At 37.2% G+C, this 20635-nt stretch overlaps 1 protein-coding gene across 2 annotated transcripts in view; it reads left to right on the top strand.

The window, feature by feature from the left end:
* Nucleotides 1–4457: 4457 nt before the first annotated feature.
* NEK9 (NIMA related kinase 9) overlaps nucleotides 4458–20635 on the top strand; it is a 37009-nt gene continuing 20831 nt past the window's right edge. The window contains exons 1-8 of one of the 2 annotated variants that reach the window (XM_039351697.1): nucleotides 4458–4800; nucleotides 10103–10280; nucleotides 10930–10985; nucleotides 13162–13232; nucleotides 14627–14732; nucleotides 16233–16364; nucleotides 16749–16859; nucleotides 17413–17477. In XM_039351697.1, the coding sequence (XP_039207631.1) occupies nucleotides 4615–4800; nucleotides 10103–10280; nucleotides 10930–10985; nucleotides 13162–13232; nucleotides 14627–14732; nucleotides 16233–16364; nucleotides 16749–16859; nucleotides 17413–17477 (905 nt within the window). In that variant the 5' untranslated portion in view covers nucleotides 4458–4614. The remainder of the gene's footprint in view (nucleotides 4801–10102; nucleotides 10281–10929; nucleotides 10986–13161; nucleotides 13233–14626; nucleotides 14733–16232; nucleotides 16365–16748; nucleotides 16860–17412; nucleotides 17478–20635) is intronic. The other variant, XM_039351696.1, reaches the window with a different exon arrangement.

Consider the following 20635-nt stretch of genomic DNA (forward strand, 5'->3'; position numbering starts at 1 on the left):
AGTGAAATGTAATTTCACTTTTAAATACATGTCAGATATTTAAGAAAATAGATTCTCAATATACTCAATCCCACTGAATATGTAAGCATATAAAAACTATAAAACTAATTACCTAATAGTAACAATTTAAGTTAGGAATATATTTCAAATTCTGTAGAGTAAGAATTCTTATTTTTTTTTATTCCATAAGAGTATGAATTCTTTTTTTTTTTTTTTAGCTAGTAGTTTGGCTCTCTTTGAAATGATTGTTTTGTTAGCCACAGAAACATGAGATGGCATCTATTCACAGCTGTTTAAGAAAAGATGACTAAAATCAATCCCTTTGAAATATGTAAAGAAGCCTTCATTATCCCAATGCCTTCCAGAGGAAATGGGATTGCTTTTGGCCATACTGGATGGGAGTTGCAATCCCAGAATGTCTGAAAAAAATGCCAGGTCAGGAAAGATTGCTTTAGAAGAAAGAGTAAGTGGCTCCATTTATCTCTGATTTTTATTCAAGCATAAGGAAAACAATGAGGACCTAAAACTGGTCCTTGGCATTTGGCCATCCCAGCATTCCTACAGTCATGTGATCACACTCTGGGTGCCCAGCTTTTGAAGCAAGTTGCAGCCGTGTTGCAATTTATGACATCCCTGCTGGCTTTCCCGAAGCAAAGTCAATGGAGAAATGGACAGGAAGTTGAAAGTTGCAGCTGTGAGATCCTTCTTTAATTACCTTGCTTCACAATAGCCATATGACATCACACTTTACTACTGTGTCACTTAGTGACAGCAATTCCAGTGCAATTGGCATTTGAAGTCAAGAGCTACTTGTCTGCCAAGACATACTGAGATAAGGTATGTTGTCTGATTCAGAAAATACTACAAATGAATGTAAAACTGAAACCAGAAACTCTTTTGGGTTTCCTGAATGACCAAATAGAAAGAAAACAACAGCAGAGATACTTTTGTATGTACCGAAAGATACATACTGTACATTCCCACAACTGAAGAGTGGATTTTGAAATTAATGGAATTGGCAGAGATGACAAAACTGACTACTTTGTTGAAAGATAAAAGCCTATTTAGTTTTGCTTCTGTTTGGAAACTACTTTTGGAGTTTTTGAAACATAAAAAGGAAGTTTTGATTTTAGGATTTCATTATTAGATTTGTGTGATTATAGAAACATTGTGTATTTTTATTAATAAATGTGCATGCTGTATTTTTATGCTTATGCTTAATTTCAGAGTATTTTTGTTGTATAATTTTAATGTTTTGACTGTTTAATATGTATATTTTTTGTTTTTGCATTTTTGTTTTAATTAAATTACCTATGGCACTGTTCATGAGTAAGAGGTTACTATTTCTACCTGTACTAAAGAAAGTCAGAAGTCAATCACCCTTTTCTTTTTTTGTCACTTTGAATTTTCCCTTTTTTATTATCATTCTCATTTTCCCCTTTTTATTTTGTATTTTTTAAAATTTAATAAAGTTGATTAAAAAAGATAGTTAAGACTTATCTTAATTAAAAATAATATTTTGTAGTTTGACAGATAATTTTGCATTCAGAGTAAATTGTGTAACTAAAAGGTCAGTAGAAAATTCACTAGCAATTTTTGGGTCTAAAAAATATAAGTACCTTAATTTTAAATTAGCTTTATGGTAAATTTATGGTAAATGTAAATGTTCAATATTAATGTTTTGTATGTGTATTAGTTAAGTACTGAATGTATATGTATCAAAATACATTTATTCTTTTGAAAAAAAAAACCCACTTCAAGAAAATGGAACTGCGTGTTACAGGAGTCAAGAAATACATCACAGACTAGCACTTGATATAGCAACCATAAAAGACTTTGAAAAGATATTTACAATGCATCCAGAAAGTATTCAGACTCCCTTCATTTTTGTCAATTTTGTTAGCTTCAGCCTGATTCTACAGTTGTTGAAATTCATTTTTTTCTCATTAATCTACACTCAGTATCCCATAATGACAAAGTGAAAATAGAATTTTAAATGTCCTTAAATTTATTAAGAAAAAAAATGAAATATCACATTGGCATAAATATGCAGACCCTTTGCAACAATACGTGAAATTTAGCTCTAGTGCCTCCCATTTCTCTTGATAGTTGCAGACATGTTTCTACACTTTGATAGGAGTCCACCAGTGATAAATTGATTGGACATGATTTGGAAAGGCACACAACTCTCCATAGAACGCCTCAGAACTGAAAATGCATACTGTAGCAGAGCAAAAGCCATGAGGTGAAAAGAACTGCCCACAGAGCTCAGAGACAAGATTATTGCAAGGCACAGATCTGGAGAAGGCTACAATAAAATTTCTGCTGCACTGAAGGTTCCTAAAAGCACAGTAGCCTCCATAATTCTCAAATGGAAGAAATTTGGCACAACCAGGACTCTTCCAAGAGCTGGTCACCTGTCAAATTGAGTAATCAGAGAAGGGCCTTAGTAAGAAAGGTGACCAAGAACCCGATGGTCACTCTAAGATTCAGAGATCTCGTTTGGAGATGGGACAGAGTTCCAGAAAGACAACCATCACTGCAGCCCTCCACCGATCTTGGATTTATAGCAGAATGGCTAGACAGAAGTCTCAATGCAAAACAGATGCAAGTCCACTTGGAATTTGCACAAAAGCATGAGAACGACCCTTAGACTGAGAAAAATAAAATTCTCTGGTCTGATGAAACCAAGATCAAACTGTTTCACCTCAGTTCTAAACGTTATGTTTGGAGGAAACCAGGCACCACTCATCACCTGCCCAATATCATCCCAATAGTGCAGCATGGTGGTGGCAGCATCATGCTGTGGGGGTGATTTTCAGCAGCAGGGACTGGGAGACTACTCAAGGTTGAGAGAAAGCTGAATAGCGCAATGAAAACCTGTTCCACAGCACTCAGGACCTCAGACTGGGCTGAAGGTTCACTTTCCAACTTTCCAATTCTGTTTTCACTTTGTCATTATGGAGTACTGACTGAGTGTAGATTAATGAGAGAAAAATGAATATCAACAACTGTAGAATCAACATAACAAGATTGACAAAAGTGAAGGTCTGAATACTTTTTGAATGCACTGTAAATGCAGTGATATATATCTACAAGGGTTAGAATCATGCAAGCCATGGTGCTGCCTGTGAGATTATGGAAGTGAAAGTTGGATTTTGAAGAAACAGGAAGACTTTTTTTCTTCCATTCAATCATGTGTGATTCTTGGAGACTGCCTGGAAAAGTTCCTGCAGTTTTCCTTGCGAGGATTTTCAGATTGGATTTACCATTGCTTCCTTCCTTGAGCTGAGAAGTGACCAAGGTCATCTAGCTGCCTTCATATCCAAGACAGGACTATTACTCATGGTCTCCCGGTATCTAGCCTGATGCCTTGACCATTACACCAAACTCAAACTTCAATGTTGGAGAAACCTGAAGACAGGTAGAGAATATCAATCAAATCAATCCAGAGTTCTCATTGAGGCACAAATAAACAGGATCAACTTACATTATGTGAAGACCCATTTCTCTGGAAAAGGCTCTAATGCTGGGAAAAGTGGAAGGAAAGAGAGGGAGAGTATGACTAACAGTAAGGTAGATGGATTAGATAGGTTAGGACAAATCATCATGGAGAAAAACTTATCTCTGTGATGCTAAGGGTCAATAATAACCTGATGGTACATAACCTTGGGGTAAATAGCATTTCTCATTATAAACAGTTACTAGGGTTAACTTTAGGACACTCCATTTTCTTTGTATTCGTATTGTTATTGCCTTATTGAAATGCCAATATAGCTCTGATCATTTTCGCTAAAAAAAAAATCACTGAATTCTAAAATGGACCTCCTAGTTAATTACCGGTCTTTTTGTCCCACTCTATTTCCTCCTCCTAAGAATGGGCACTTCTGTCTTGCAGTTTGAAGGTGTTAAAACACGAGAGCTGCAAATTTCGGAGCAGAGCACTCCCAGCCTCTTCGTAGTCTCCCTCCGGTCCAATCCACCCTTTTCGGGTTCTACTTCTTGCTTTACTTGCAGTTCGCTGGCTTTTCTCACCTCCCACTGTTACTAGTCGGCCTTCTTAGCGTATGTTTCGGGACCTCTTCTTGCCGTCTAACGAGCTCCATAGCTCTCCTCATTCTAGTCAACGGTGCGTACGCGGGCGGAGATCTCCTATAGTCTCTGACTATATCGGAGAAAGTTCTCCCAAGGTGTCCCTCGCCTCTCCACCCAGCTCACTTCGCGCTTTTCCGGCTGCCCTATTTCTCCTTCGCGCTGGGACTCTCGGCGAAGAGACCTTCCGTCCCCGAGGGCGCGCGGCAAAGCAGAAATGGTTCCGGGTCAGCGAAAGCCGTAGCCAACCTGCCGCGCTTGGGGGCTGCGGAGCTTCGGAGAAACCGGCGAAAGGGGCAGTCCGGAGAACTGGTGACTTTCCCAGATTGAGGCCGGGAAAGGGGTGCGCGCTTGCGCAGAGCCGGAGCTCTGATATATTGGTGGTGGCGGAGGCGGCAATAATAGCAGGAAGCCGCTCACCATCATCGCGTGAGGGGCCGCAATCCTTGGTCTCGGACGGGCCGCCTGCGCTCCCCCGAGCGCTCCCTTCTTAGATCCTCGGGAAGCGGTAGCTGGGCAGTCATGTCTTTGAACCAATATGAGAGGCATTACAACTCCATCAACTCCGACTTCGGAAGCGAGTCGTCCAGTAGGAGCAGCTCCCGTTCCGGTCCGAGCCTGGGCGAGCAGGAGGAATTGCACTATGCCCCTATACGGATTTTGGGTCGGGGGGCGTTCGGCGAGGCCACTCTATATCGCCGGACTGAGGTACGTCGCTGCCATGGTACTCTTTTTCTTCCATGCATAAGTCGAGGCCCCGAATCCTGTTGGTTCTTTATTTCTTTTCGTGTTGAATCCTGACTCTATAATTCGCTGGATTCCTACTGTTTTCTTTTAATTGCCCATGGTACCCTTCATGTCTGTTATCAAGAACTTAGATTTACATGAAGGAAGCTGAACCAAATGTGCCAAATTTTCCTCTAATCCCTCGCTTGTTTTTATCTTACATTTTGGAAGCTTAAATTGGAGTGGGGGAAGGGGCTGAAAATTTTGCAGTAAACTATTATGCTCGAAGTTTTTATATGTACATACAGGAAGATCATTTCTTTTGCAGCTCCAGTTCCTTCAGTTTTCAAAAGTGATAACAAAATTCTCAGAGAGTTTCATGTATTACAAAATGCTTGAAGAATTTCACCAAACGGGTGGAATGGCTATTATAATAACAAGTGCAATCCATTATTAGCAAGTTCCAAAGGGATGCACGGTGAGACAAATCTATACTAACACACATACAAGTAGGATTTCAGCTGGTGACAACTGAATGGGATTTCACTAGAAAATCAATCCTTGATTGCTGCAAAAGGCACACATTCCATGCTGCATTACAAAAGAGAAAAAAAAGTGTCAATTTTATAGTGTTTGCTATTCAGACCTACAGCTTGACCACATTTGGAATCCTGTATATTATAAAGCTAAAGGGCAACAGAATAATTAAGAGTCTGAAGCCATTCCCTTTTGAGATACAAATGCTTGATATTCTTTAACTTAGAAAATATAAAAATGATAGTGGTAGATAAAACAGTGCAAAGTTGGAGTATAAAGAAACTTTTCCATTTCAAAATCAATAATTCACTGATTCTATAATTCATTAAGTGCTGGGATATCCACGACAGATAAAAGGAAGCACTTTTTAAAGTTAATTATATTAAGCTATGGGCATAGCACAGTGGTGGCGAACTTATGGCACAGGTGCCAGAGGTGGCACTCAGAGCCCTCTCTCTGGGCACACACGTCATCACCCCAGTCCTAGGCTTTCAGCTGGGTTTTATAAAACCTTTCGCTTTAGGCCTCTGCCGCCATGTGCAAAAAAAAAAAAAAAAAAGGTTCAATCAGTCAATTTAAACTTCTTGCGGGGGGAAAAAAAGTTCTTGCAAAGTTAGAATTGATTGATTGAACTTTTTAGTCCCACCCCGTCTGTTACCACTTCAGCCATGCCCACCCAATGGGCCACACCCACCCGGCATTCGATGATGCATAAGTGGGTTTTGGGTTGCAGTTTGGGCACTCAGTCTTTAAAAGGTTTGCCATCACTGGCATAGCACATAGCTAAAAGACATAGTTTATAGCCAAACTGTTTAGTGATTATGTGCCCTCAAGTCAGTATTGACTCTTAGACATCACATAGATTTTCTTCATGACAATCTGTCTCTAACTTGGTCCTTTAGGTCTTCACCCATTGCCAGCAGTTTTGAACCCATTGCTACCATAATTGACATTGTTTCTAGTCTTCATCTTCTCTTTCCTTCCACCTGTCCTAGGATTAGGGCCTTCTCCAAAGAGCTTCACATCATATGTCTGAAGTAGGATAATTTGAGCCTGGTCATTTGCTCTAGTGAGAATTTGTGTTGATTTCAGTAAATGATCAATTTGTTTGTTTTCTTGGCTATCCGAGATATTCTTAAAAGTCTACTTCAAAGTTCAAAAATGTCAATGCTCTTGCTGTCCTGATTCTTCGAAGTCCAACTTTCATTTCCATGGAATGTCACAGGAAATAACGTAATTTGAAGTGATGATCACTAATTAGACAAATTCATATAAGATAAAACTGTTAGATAATGATGGCTCTATGTTGAAGGCAATAGTTCTCTTAATGCAATTGCTGGGAATGACTTGGAGATTATATCACAATGTGTATTGATTCTCCTTTGGCATTTAGTTTGCCATTGTGGAAGGAGCATATGAGGTTATATTGTCCTTTGGTCTGATCTAGTATAACTCTACTGGCTACTCCACAATATGTATCCCATTGCCATCTACTGCAAACATTTCTGTCTGCTTTTCTTTTATTGGTTTGGTAGATTTTCATCCAGCTTTTCCTGTTTTGTATAGAGTATGTAGTATTTTTCACAGATACCTTATTGTTGCTATAGTCTCTAATTCTTCTTCTATATTCCATAGTCTTCTTTTTTTAACCCTTCTCAATTTTGTAAACAATTTATTATGAAGCTAAACATAATTAAGACCTAAAGTAAGAGCTGCTGGGCCTCAGTACCCCCTTTCTGTTCTAAATCAGTTTCCTTCCACATATTAGGCAGGGATTAATATTAGAGGTCTAATTTGTGAATATATAAAGATCATGTCTATACGTGGTGTCTTTTTGTGTCACACAGCAAAAACAGCAGCTTCTAAAATAAAGCCCTGACTAGCCTTGGCCCAGATTCAATTTTATCATTTCTAATACTGTATTTAAATAAAATAGTTTAGATATTTATTATATATCTTATACAGGCAGTCCAACTGAACCCAAAAATGGCTAAGCAAAGCAGTTGTTCAGTGAATTGTGCCTCCTTTTATGACTTTTTTGCCACAGTTGTTAAACGAATCACTGTACTTGTTAAGTAAATTATGTGGTTGTTAAGTGAATCTGGCTTCTCCCATTGACTTTCCTTATTGGAAGCCAGCTGGGAAGGTTAGAAATGGTGATCACATGACCCTAGGACAGTGCAACTGTCATAAATACATGCCAGTTATCAAGTGCCTGAATTTTGATCATGTAACCATGGCGATACTGCAACAGTCGTAAGTGTGAAAAATGATTATAAGGAACTTTTTCCGTGCCATTGTAACTTCAAACAGTCACTAAAAGAATGCTTGTAAATTGAGGACTACCATTGTATTGTATTGTATTGCATTGCATTGATTACATTAAACATTATATATTATTATATTAATATATCACAAACATAAATATACACATATACACATTTATATAGATGCGTCACACATTGATAAACTACTCCCAAAGCAGGATTTAAATGATGAAATAACTACAATTTTAAAAATTATCTAAAACTTTTAAGACTATAAGGGGGGGGGGGAAGAAGAATATATTTGATGATTTTAATGTTTTCATGCTGTAAGCTACCCAAAGACTCTTTAAAACAAGATGGTTAGCAAATAAATTGAATAAATCAGCAGTAGAGTCCTTCATATTTAGGGGTTCTATAATCTCTCAGGATTTGAAATGAACACCCAACATTAGAACCATCATTAAAAAGACACAACAAAGAATGTTCTTCTTGCATCAACTCAGGAAGTTCAGACTGCCCCAAGAGCTGTTGATACAGTTTTACAGAGGAATTATTGAGTCCGTCATTTTTACTTCTATAACTGTCTGATTTGGTACAGCAACCAAACAGGACAGATACAGACTCCAACAGATAGTTAGGACTGCAGAAATTCTGTTCTGTTCCGTTCCGTTCCATTCCATTCTATTCCATTCCAATAAATTAGTTTAAAATTCTGTCAGATAGTAAAACACAAAATTCAGTAGCACAAAGATTTTAGTGAAAAAATATTTCTTCAGATGACTTAGAAAGTGAAAAAGGATGGAATTATACATTTGCAGAACTTTTTTTAAAAAAATGTTCTCTCTTTGCATAATGAATCCTTGTGCCACCACTATTTATAAATATATATATATGGCCACCCAACTTGAATAATATGATTCTGGGTGGCATTATATTTATTCTTATATTCTGGGTTCCCACAGTTTGCCCCAGAACTTCATATATAACTTTTTTTTAGTTGATCATACAGTATATGCTGTTTGAGAATGCATAAATAAAGCATAGATTCTTTCAGGAAATATGTGTCCTCATATAAAAGATACATCACATGACACTTCATAACTTTGCAGATCATGTAGCAGAGATATCAACTATTGATTGCAACAGAAGAAACAAAACTCTGTGAAATATTTTGACAATTCATGTATGTTTATTATGTCAGTTATGATGTTAAAAACTGGACTGGGTTTAGGATGCTTTTGCATATAAAGGCTTCCAAAATTTTAGCTAGGGTAACTTTTTTTGAAATTCATGTGACTGAATTGATTATTTCAATTATAAAGGGCAAAAAGTAAAATCTTGTTCAGTGAAATTAGAATTATGAAAATGATTTTTTTCAGTTGAAAATAACTGCTGCATGAGAAATTTAGATAATGGAGAATTAAATTTTGCTCTTATGCTGTATTGCCTGGTTAAATTATTTCCCAAACTGCTATTTAGCATAAGAAAGAAATACCATTAGCATAATCTTGTTTCTAACTTTGCTTTTAGAAAACCAAAGAAGTGGGATTTGAAAATAAAATATTGTAGATGTAGAAAGTTGCTTCCTTTCCAATAGTTTCCTTTCCATGACAAAAAACACTATAGAAGAGAAAAAACTGTAGTGCTACATTATATTTTAGCAAAGTCCAGGGCTAAACTACAAAGCAACCATAACATTAAGGAAGGCATTTTAAATAAGATTATTAAATAATCTGCATGATAAAGGCAGATAAATTCTGATCTGAGTAAAGAGAGTGAACTCTGATAAATTTGGGCTATGTGGATTTGCCTACCAAGATACTCTCTTTGGTGTTCTGAGAAAAAGGGTGTATAGGGTAGAATCAGTTAATTAAATATGTGTGAAGGTGAAAATATTTTTACAGTCTGTGATTTCAACTCAAGACAGTTCCAGGCAGGTCTTTGATTTCTATCTTTCATAACACAGTTGCAGTCTATTCATTATTTAACATCATTAACAACTATATTTTCTATGAGTGGATGATTTTGGAATGCCACACCTAAAATAATGCTATTTTTAACAGTTCATTAAAGAAAAGTTGAAAATCCTGACATAGCTTCAGTGGCTACCAGAATTAATAACTTGACTGAATAAAATGACTTAGACTCTTATCACAAGAATTTGATGTTGATACCAAATAGCAATACTTACCAAACAGGTTTTTCTTACTGTATAAAGCGAGGTTGGAGTAATAGATAACTCTTACTCCCTCATCGTCTTGTTATGTACTATAGAATGATTACAGTATATGCCTCCTGAAAAGCTGACAAAAATCAATTATTACTGAAAAGGAAAAAAGGTTCTTGGCATCAGAAATCAGGAATGGCCATTTGAATCCCATACTTAATTTTTGGATGACGGAAGAAATAAATGCTATTTTTAAGATGTTTGCAACTTATCTGGAGTATACATTTAACTAAGCAGGTTTTTTAAATTGCAGGACGATTCACTTGTAGTATGGAAGGAAGTGGATCTTACCAGATTGTCAGAAAAAGAGCGGCGTGATGCTTTGAATGAGATCGTTATTCTTGCTCTGTTGCAACATGATAATATCATTGCTTATTACAATCATTTCATGGATAATAACACTTTGCTGATTGAACTGGAGTACTGTAATGGTGAGAACAATGTTTTGTAAAAAGCAAATTCGTCTTCCATCTTGAGTTCTGCAAGGAGAGATGGAACAGAGAATCTGCTTTGTTTATAAATTCTAGCTATGGGTAGATTGACAAGTGCAAACCAGATTTACTTTGCAGGACTGCCATTTATATTTCAGAGATATATACTCTGTAGTTGCTGAATAAGAGACACTGAGGATCAGAACTACTTGAAGGAAAGATGGGATACTAAATATACAGCCAATTTGAGGAGATTTGCAAAATAAACAGAGTAAAGAAAATTAAAAGTACAATGACAAATAGTTTTTTTTTTTATTTTAAGCCATACATGGTGCTCCCTTCTGCCATGTTAAATATTTTTGATTATATTTTCCTTCCTTGCAAAACTTTCTAATTAATTTTGCAAATTATTAACATCAAAGGAATCATTATTGATTTAAACTTAAATTTCATTATTTTCCCAAGTTTATTGAAACTTCATTTGCAACATCTTTTGAGGTTTGAATTAAAGCAGCAAAGTATAGAGCAGAAATGAGAATCCCCTTTTCCATAGAAAAAATTAGGAAAACATTAACATCCTCTGAAGGATTTTTAATACACAGTGAATGTGTGAAATTTGTAACTCAGTATTTTTCTTTTTTACTTACAGGTGGAAACCTCTATGATAAGATCCTACGACAAAAAGACACATTGTTTGAAGAAGAGGTAATGAAAACGTTGGGAAACAAGGGCAGCCTGCTTCTCTTTTATTCACTTGATTGGCCTTGAATTTGCTTTTAAAATGGTCTTCCTCGACCAGATTACCTCCAGGCATAGATCTCATAATTTCCAGCCAGTATAGGAATTATGGAAACTATAGTCCAACACTTTAAGAAGGGTTCAGGAAACTGTATAGAGGCAGGGAGCAAATAATCTCTACAATAAAAGAAGTTAAAATAACCAAACATTATCAAAATTTATGAGTTTTGTGAATACTGAAATCTTGTGTCTGCTTGTATAGAAATGCTGAATTCATAGGAGTTTTGGGGGAAAGTCTATATTGAGGTCTTGTGAGATTTGATAATCTTAAGGAATTAAAAGAATAATAATTTAGGGACTATGCCATAGGTCAGTAACCTGAGGCTCTTTGAGCCTTCCCTTGTGGCTCCCAGCCTCCTCTGCCATTTGCAGAGAGAGACAGAAAGAGGCACTTCCGCTTCCCTGCTTCTGTGTGGTGTGTGTGTGTGTGTGTGTGTGTGTGTGTGTGTGTGTAAAAGAGAGTGGACTCACGATGTTCTCCGACAAGCTGAAAAGCTTTTAGCGCGGGGCTCCTCCCTTTGCTGTGTCTCTGCAGGAAGCAGGAAGGGCAGGAGAGAGCTAGCTAGCCAAGCTATGCTAGCTCAGGAATTCTGGGACTTGAAGTCCCTGAGTCATAAAAGAGCCAAGGTTGCCTACCCCTAAGCTTGTTGGAGAACAGCTTGAAGCCAGCTTGCCAGGTGAGCAGAAGATCGGAGAGAGGGGGGGAGAGAAAGAAAGAGAGAGAGAGAGAGAGAGAGAGAAAAGGAGGGAGAGAGAGAGAAAAGAAAGAGAAAGAGAAAGAAAGAATGGGGGAAGAGGATTGGCAGACCAAGGGCAGAAAGAAAGATGGAGGGAGAGAGGGAGGGAGGGAGGGAGAAAGAGAGAGAGACTCTTTTGACATCTAAAATTAAGATAACACTGCATATATCCTTTTTTACCTTTATGATATATAAAGGATATATGCAGTGTTATCTTCATTTTAGATATTAAAAGGGTTTTGCGGCTCCCAGTGTTTTGTTTTCAGTGGGAAATGGGCCCAAGTGGCTCTTTGAGTGTTTTGGGTTGCCTACCCCTGGACTATGCAAATGTCATCAAGAGGCTTGTGAGTATATCATGCATGCATTGTTGTGTCATCCTCCAGCAACTGCCCTAGAGTAAGCAAGTTATGTACGAAATCTGATTATATGAGGGCATCTTGCCTATGCCATTGCCTTGGACTAAGACCTGTATACATAACAAGGATATTTGTATTATGTGCATTTTAAATATTTGTGTGATACCAGTATCATAGATCCCACACTTGATATGGCTTCCTATATGAGTCTGCTTGATTACTGCAACATGACTATAGCCTAACAGCTCTAATAAAGAATTTGCCTGGTACTACAACTCTCAGAATACTTTTCTTCTACATTTCATATTTAAAAGAATGGAACAAATTTTTTTGCATTCCCAAAACTAATTACTAAGCAGAAAAATTTCATGCATTTGTTTTTATATATTCAATTGTTAGGCTATTGTTATATCAGTTTACAGTGTGATCACATATATGTTCACTGTGTCCAGTGAGGCATACTTTCTTTTTCAAAATATGTTTTGAATTGCAACTTTAGCACTTTAAAGCCATCTTATTTTTAAAAAGCCATTTTATTAAAATAAGATGTTCTTGGTCTTCATAATAAAGATGCAAACTATATTCAATGGTTGTCCAATATTTTACATATCTGTAAAAGAGAAACAATGAAAGAATACAGATGTTCTGTATAAAAATGTGTTTAAGGTATAGAGTTGTGGTGTGATAGCTGAAACATCGAATTAAGGAGTTAAAGACCACTTTGATTTTTTTTTACAACAGCTTGAAACCTCAGCTCACACTCTTAGTTATTTTTGTTATTAAGCTATAAATTCCTTTATCATCTATTCTCCATTTTGAAACTGTATAAACTAATAATTCCAGAAAGGTAACTTTGTAGAAAAGTGCTCAGTATTATTCTTAAATGATAGTCCACTTTCTAAAGAAAGGTTCAGTCAGAATATTTCCTGTGTTTGTCTCCTAAGAAACAATCTAATTTTTTTCTATGTGAATATTTGGTTTTTTTTGCAGATGGTAATGTGGTACCTCTTTCAAATTGCATCAGCAGTAAGCTGTATCCACAGAGAAGGAATTCTTCACAGGTATTTTAACTTAGGTCCAAAAGAAGACAAAAATTCTGACTGTTGACTGACAAATTTCTCCTAAAGGAAAGGCAGATGAACATTACTATATAGTTAAATGAAAGTTCCTCAAATTGCATACAACCAAATATATAATACATGAAAGGCCATATTCTGCACCACAAAGCATCTGATATGCTTTTTCATAATATTAACTGAATGACAACCTATAGTTTCTATATGACATAAAAGGTAATGGATACAATGGAGGTTCAAGTAGACTTAGATTTCTGTTCTGCGGTGAAGCCCATTGAATGAGTTTGAGCCAATCATCTTTGCTTTAATATCATCACAAGGCTGTTGTGAAGTTAAAATGGATTGGGAAGAAACCATATGTATTACCTTGAGCTTGTAGAAAAAGCATCATATAAATGAAATTCATAAATATGATAACTGTGAAGTATCCCAGAAGCAAAATATTTAGATTGGTATATTTGTTGTTGTTAATTGCGAAGTCGTGTCCGACCCATTGCGACCCCATGGACAACATTCCTCCAGGTCTTCCTGTCCTCTACCATCTTCTGGAGTCCATTTAAGTTCATGCCTACTGCTTCAGTGACTCCATCCAGCCACCTCATTCTCTGTCGTCCCCTTCTTCTATTGCTCTCAATCTTTCCCAGCATTAGTATAATTGGTATGGTATGGTATGGTATGGTATGGTATGGTATGGTATGGTATGGTATGGTATACTACACTACACTACACTACACTACACTACACTACACTACACTATACTATACTATACTAACATTTCCTGTAATTGTTGCTTGACATTTTATAATTTTGCTTCATATTAACTTTTTAACCACTGGACCAGAATAACATTAAATATTCAGCAATGATAAATTGTCCCATTCTATCTTTATCTTAAAGGCCTTCTGCAGAAGGACTTTGTTCTGAGATTAAGCATTTGCTGTACTACATCTTTTGATCATCTGATTTCTTCATTGGCCCCTGTGTCTTTTTATACACCTTTTAATGCCTTTAACTGCCTCGCATTTTTCATCATTAAGATGCTTTATTATCTAATTCTATCTAGGTCCCATTGAGTTCTATGGAAATCACTTTAAGAAAGAATATAGGACTACGTCCTTATTGCATTTCAACTTAAAATTATTCTAATATCTACTTTAAACATACATTTAACTGAGAATACTAGATTAGCCTGTTTTAAAACTAAAAAATAATATTGGCTTATATCACATTAATTTAAGAGCCCTGTAATAAAAATTTTAAACTGTACACATGAAGAAGGTATTAATGCCTTCAGAATATTAACAAAGGAAATATGTTAATTTTTTAAACATTCTGTGTCTGCTTATATAAAGAGTTATATCTAAATGTTTCTTTCCTAGAGATATAAAGACCTTGAATATCTTCCTCACCAAAGCAAATCTCATAAAACTGGGGGACTATGGTCTAGCAAAAAAACTGAACTCTGAATATTCCATGGCTGAAACTGTAAGTGGCTGCAGGACGAATTTGATAATGATGAGGATGATTCAGCTGCTTGGGACTTTATGCACTTCAAATAATTTGATCAACTGTTTATTTCTTTTATCTCTTCTGAATTATTTCTAACAACAAAATCTAAATTTGCAATTAATATATTTGAATTCCTTGAATTCACACCTAGATGCTTTTTAGTAGATATATATGGCTGCTCTCCTCCCTATAGGCCTTTAGGAAGGCACTTAAGGCCTGGCTCTTTTCCTAGGCATTTAGGTAAGGATCAGCAGAGTCCTCATTGAATGAGTTATATATCTGGGAGTTCTAGTCACTATATTATTATATTAGTTGTTTTTAATGCTTTGTGCTATTTCCTCTCTGTTTTGTGTTTGTTGTTGATAACTTTTGTATGCTGTTTAGAGTTACAGTAGTGGCCAAATTGTGGAAACCTTTTGGGAAAAGTGTATTTTTGAGGTTTGATGGCTAATAATACCACTTTTGGGGGGGAGTAGTACCATAAAATTATATATCAATGGAAAGATAATGTAATCAAGAATGTAATGCAACAAAGTTTGTTCAATTATCTGTACTGTATTCTGTGAAAAGTTATAGCTAAATAACCAGAAAAAGGAAGCACAACTTGCTTAGGTTGATATCAGGTAGCTTTCCTTTATCTGATTGTAGCCAATGAGCATGAGTGTTTAGAGAGCCAATCAGATGTCATCTTGTTTTGGCAATGAGCCAATCTGATCACAGTAGGATTCAGTTATTGATGTCATGTATTGAAGCTGAGAGGAGGACATTTGTCAGTGTGTTATGTGATTGCTATCAAGTTGGTTGGGTTTTTTTGTGTTCTTTCATTTAGTGAGCTTGTAAAATGTAATAAAATTGAAGTAATGATGCAAAGAGTTAACTGGTTGCCCAGAAAGTGATGTAAAATAGTATTATTAAGTGAACAAGGCTACAGTTATAAAGAAATTAGAAGAAAAATTGCTGGAAACGTAACCAAAGGTGGCATTTCTACTGTATACTTTTCCCAAAAGGTTTCCACAATTTTGGCCGCTACTGTACATTGTTTGAGTTGGGTGGCCATATAAATGCTCTAAATAAATACATATTCCCATGACTTGATTTGAAAGAAATAAACTGATCAAATGATACATCTAATGATAGAATAGTTATGTTGGCATTGGCAAATCTTTTTCTCTTTGTCTTGTTCGTTTAGTATAATTGTAGAATTGTTTGATAACTTTTTGTTTTGACTATTTCCTTCAGTCAGTTTGCTCTCTTTTTAATTCAGTCTTTATATTAAGAAAAAGAAGGTACTCTAGTTATAAATAGGATATATATGTGATAAGTTTCAATGATTACTTTTCTACAAATATGTTAAAGCAAAGTCTGAGCATTTGGGTGAAGGAAGAGATTAAAAGGACAGCAAATTAAGACTTAATGCATTTTGTCTGCGTGATATGGAGTAACTGACCTAATATCTCTAATATTTTTGTTTTGTAGTTGGTAGGAACTCCATACTACATGTCTCCAGAGCTCTGCCAGGGAGTAAAATATAATTTCAAGTCTGACATATGGGCAGTTGGCTGTGTTGCTTTTGAGCTCCTTACATTGAAGAGAACTTTTGATGCAACGGTAAGTCACTATGAAACAACTATGCTCGTAATTAATATTGCATCACCTTTTATATTATATTGTCCTATGGTGAGGGATTAAGACTCCAATTTTAGATACTATATGACAGTGAAACTTCTAGGTAAACTGTGGAATTCTCATTTGGAGATCCCTTTGCCTTTCTACTGTACTTCTGAAGTTCCTTGCTGTCTTGGAATGCAGGTAAAATTGGAAGCCATTCGGGGGCTGAGAGAATTAAAAATACAGTTTCATAGACCATCATCTCAGGAAGTTTCTCCTATTCCACTTAGATTGAGCATGGCTGGCTGGGGAATTCTGGGAAAGTTGCCAAATTGCCAAATTTGAGAAACACTGATTTAGATCATTTCATTTTTTCTTTCTTAGAATCCCTTGAATCTCTGTGTGAAGATTGTGCAAGGAAACCGGGCAATGGAAGTTGATTCCAGTATGTATTCTATGGATCTCATCCAAATGGTGCATTCCTGCCTTCATCAGGTTGGTGAACTACCTCCATTCTGTGATGGGTTCTTTGGTTTGAGAGGGAGGGAGAAAGAGCCTTTGAATTTTTTTTACCAGCTGTCAGTTACTAAAAACTACTTATGAAGCCCACTTGCTTTCTCTAGAGAAGAAAATTAAAGGAACTAATAATAGAGGCTTTACAGATCTATTTTCAATGTTGAATATTTTTTCATTTTTTTAGATTGGATGGTTTACTACTGTTTCCCATTCCCCTCTCTTTTCTTACTACATTTAAAAATCATACACTACAAAGACAGAAACTGAATAATGTTTATCTTCCTTTTTTTCTTGCCCCACATTCGTTGTTTTTTTAACTATGAAAAAAGCAAAATTATATAATCTTTTCCAGAATTAAAAACAAAATGTACCTTCTAACCCCAAAGTCATATCTGATCATACTGGTTTTTAGCAATCTCTCCCCTTATGTTGTAAATCGAGGACTACCTGTAACTTATTCATTGCTCTAGAATTAAAAAATAGAAAAATGATCCCTCTCCTTAGGGAGTGATCTGTCGCTCACCTCTTTTAGGATCCAGAGAAGAGGCCTACTGCTGATGAGATACTTGAGAGTCCATTTATCAAGAAGTGCAGGAGGTAAATGCTCGTGCATATATTAGACATAAACAGGTTGTATGTATGTGTAAGTGCATGTTAAAAGATATCCTACAACAGTGGTGGCAAACCTATGGCACGGGTGCCAGAGGCAGCACTCGGAGCCCTCTCTGTGGGCGCACATGCTGTTCCCCAGCCTCGCATCCCCCCATGACCCCTTCCTCTCCAGCAGCCCCCCTGAAGGAGAGTCGCCCTGAGTGTGGCCCACGCGGAGCAGCGCAGCCAAGGACATGGCAGCCAGGCAGCATAGACAGAACTTTGCCCTCACACCCCATGTGCACAGTTGATGCTGCAGGGTGCGGGCAGAGGACATGACTGCCATAGTGCTGCTGGGCTACCTAGGCGATCTGCGGTGGGCCCTGGAGGCGGTGAGTGGCCTTGCGGGCATGCGAGGTGGGGAATGGGGGGGCAGGGTGGGGGCGGGGCCAGTTTTTGGGCACTCGGTCTCTAAAAGGTTCGCCATCACTGTCCTACAATGTAGTGTTGTCTGATCATACTGGTGTTTCATGTACGCATAGACTACCTGTTGAGCTAGACTGCTTTTTTAAAGATTAAATGACACTTCTGAGTTGTTTGCGGCACAGAGTTAAAAATAAGAATATCAAAAGCATAGATTATTTAACTTGGAAACTGAGCTATACAAATTTTCTTTTCTTTCAGTTTTACCTGGCTTATCCCAGGCTTCTATTTTAATGTATAAAATATATTGGATTATATTTAGAGAAATAAATACATGCTAAAAAAAAGTAGTAGAACAACATCCTTTGATTAATTTTGCTTATAAAATTATTTATAATAGTAAAAATCAGGACGAGTAATGCTTTCCTAATACATTTCATTAAAAGGAATAAGCCTTTATTTAAGCTTATGCAAATCCAGCAGCCCCCCTATGCCTTTTAACAGAAAGCCTATGCCTTTTAACAGCCTATGCCTTTTAACAGAATTTACTACTTGGAAAGCGTGCTATCAGATTCCTTCTGATTTTTGCCAACATAGATTAACACTGCTGTCCTCTTACAACAGGGGTGTCAAACTGCCGGCCCGCAGGCTGGTTGCATCATATGGAGCTGCACACACCCCAGCTCCAGCAATGCAAAAAAAGTTGCGATATGTCACAACATGTCACGTGACGTGGCGAGTTTGACACCCGTGTCTTACAATGTTGATAATAATCAGTTCAGTATTCATGATTGTGGTTTTCTAATGTACACTCAAGTTCTGGAGTAGTCAGATATTGTTAAAATGTTGAAATAAGCTTAGTTATTGGTTTCATTTATCATGTAGCAAATGCAGTTTGGACTTTCACAACAAACTAAGAAAGGATATTCTCATATATTCATTTGTTATTGTTGTTAGTTGCGAAGTCGTGTCTGACCCATCGCGACCCCATGGACTACATTCCCCCAGGTCTTCCTGTCCATTCATAGGAGATACTATAATATTAATGGAGGATAGGAATTCTATTGGATAGTGTAAATATCTATGCTTTGTGTAGAGGAGGCTTAACTTGCTAGAGAGATTAGATCATTAGAGTAGGCAAAGGTACGCCTTTGCAATCCACTGCTGTCAAAAAGGATCCATTAGTTGGCGTGCTTGTTCAGTGAAGGCATTTGCTGTATCTGCAGTGGAGCTATGCAGATGGCTGATGAAGTGCATACCAATAGCAGGTGATCTAGATCTTGAAATAAAGGCTAGCACAGTGGCTTTGGAGCTCTTAAATCCAAATTTCCCCCAGTCCCTATAAGTCCTTCCCCTCCCTCGCTCCAATTAGCAGAATCCTTGCCTATGCTACTTGACATGATGTAGAATTTTTTTTTTTCAAAAAGAGTAACACTCTTTCATTGTTTAGAATAGGGGAACAGAATAGGGAAACATTTCTTAAACTTTCTGTCCATGGACCAACATTGCTTGAGATTAATTTATTTATTAGTTAAAGATGGTCAATAACATGTAATTCAGTGGAACCTTTTAGATTACTGCATCATCTATTTTATTTCATTGGGGAAAAAAATCAAAGCAAATAAATACACGAAGTATAAAATATTAACAAGTTTGTCAAGAAAAAAATTCTATTTTATGTGAAATGCTATATAGTAATAGTAATAGTAGTAAAGTTGGAAGGGACCTTGGAGGTCATCTAGTCCAACCCCCTGCTCAGGCAGGAAACCCTACACCATTTCGGACAAATGGCTGTCCAGTCTCTTCTTAAAAACTTCCAATGTTGGAGCATTTACTGCTTCTGGAGGCAGGCTGTTCCACTGATTAATTGTTCTCACTGTCAGGAAGTTTCTCCTTAGTTCTAGGTTGCTTCTCTCCTTGATTAGTTTCCACCCGTTGCTTCTTGTCCTGCCTTCAGGTGCTTTGGAAAATAGCTTGATTCCCTCTTCTTTATGGCTGCCCCTGAGATATTGGAATACTGCTATCATGTCCCCCCTTGTCCTTCTCTTCATTAAACTAGACATACCCAATTCTAGCAACCGTTCCTTATATGTTTTAGCCTCCAGTCCCTAATCATCTTTGTTGCTCTTCTCTGTACTCTTTCTAGAGTCTCAACATCTTTTTTACATCATGGTGACCAAAACTGGATGCAGTATTCCAAGTGTGGCCTTACCAAGGCATTGAAGAGTGGTATTAATACTTCACGTGATCTTGATTCTATCCCTCTGTTAATGCAGCCTAGCACTATGTTGGCCTTTTTGGCAGCTGCAGCACACTGCTGGCTCATATTTAGGTGATTGTCTACTAGGACTCCGAGGTCCCTCTCACAGTTACTACTATTGAGCATGGTGCCACCTATGCTGTACTTGTGCATTTGGTTTTTCTTGCCTAAATGTAGAACCTTGCTTTTTTCACCATTGAATTTCATTTTGTTAGTTAGTGCCCAGTGTTCAAGTCTGTCCAGATCCTTCTGTATCTTAAGCCTGTCTTCTGGAGTGTTGGCTATTCCTGCCAGCTTGGTGTCGTCTGCAAATTTGATGAGTTCCCCATCTATCCCTTCATCCAAATCGTTGATGAAGATGTTGAAGAGTACTGGGCCCAGAACAGAGCCCTGGGGCACCCCACTACACACTTCCCTCCATATAGATGCAGTTCCATTGAGGACCACTCGCTGAGTACGGCCGGTCAGCCAGCTACGGATC

Source organism: Crotalus tigris, unplaced genomic scaffold (assembly GCF_016545835.1).
Source record: "Crotalus tigris isolate CLP2741 ecotype Arizona unplaced genomic scaffold, ASM1654583v1 scf7180000018371.15429387391:27106975, whole genome shotgun sequence".
Classification (NCBI taxonomy): Eukaryota; Metazoa; Chordata; class Lepidosauria; order Squamata; family Viperidae; genus Crotalus; species Crotalus tigris.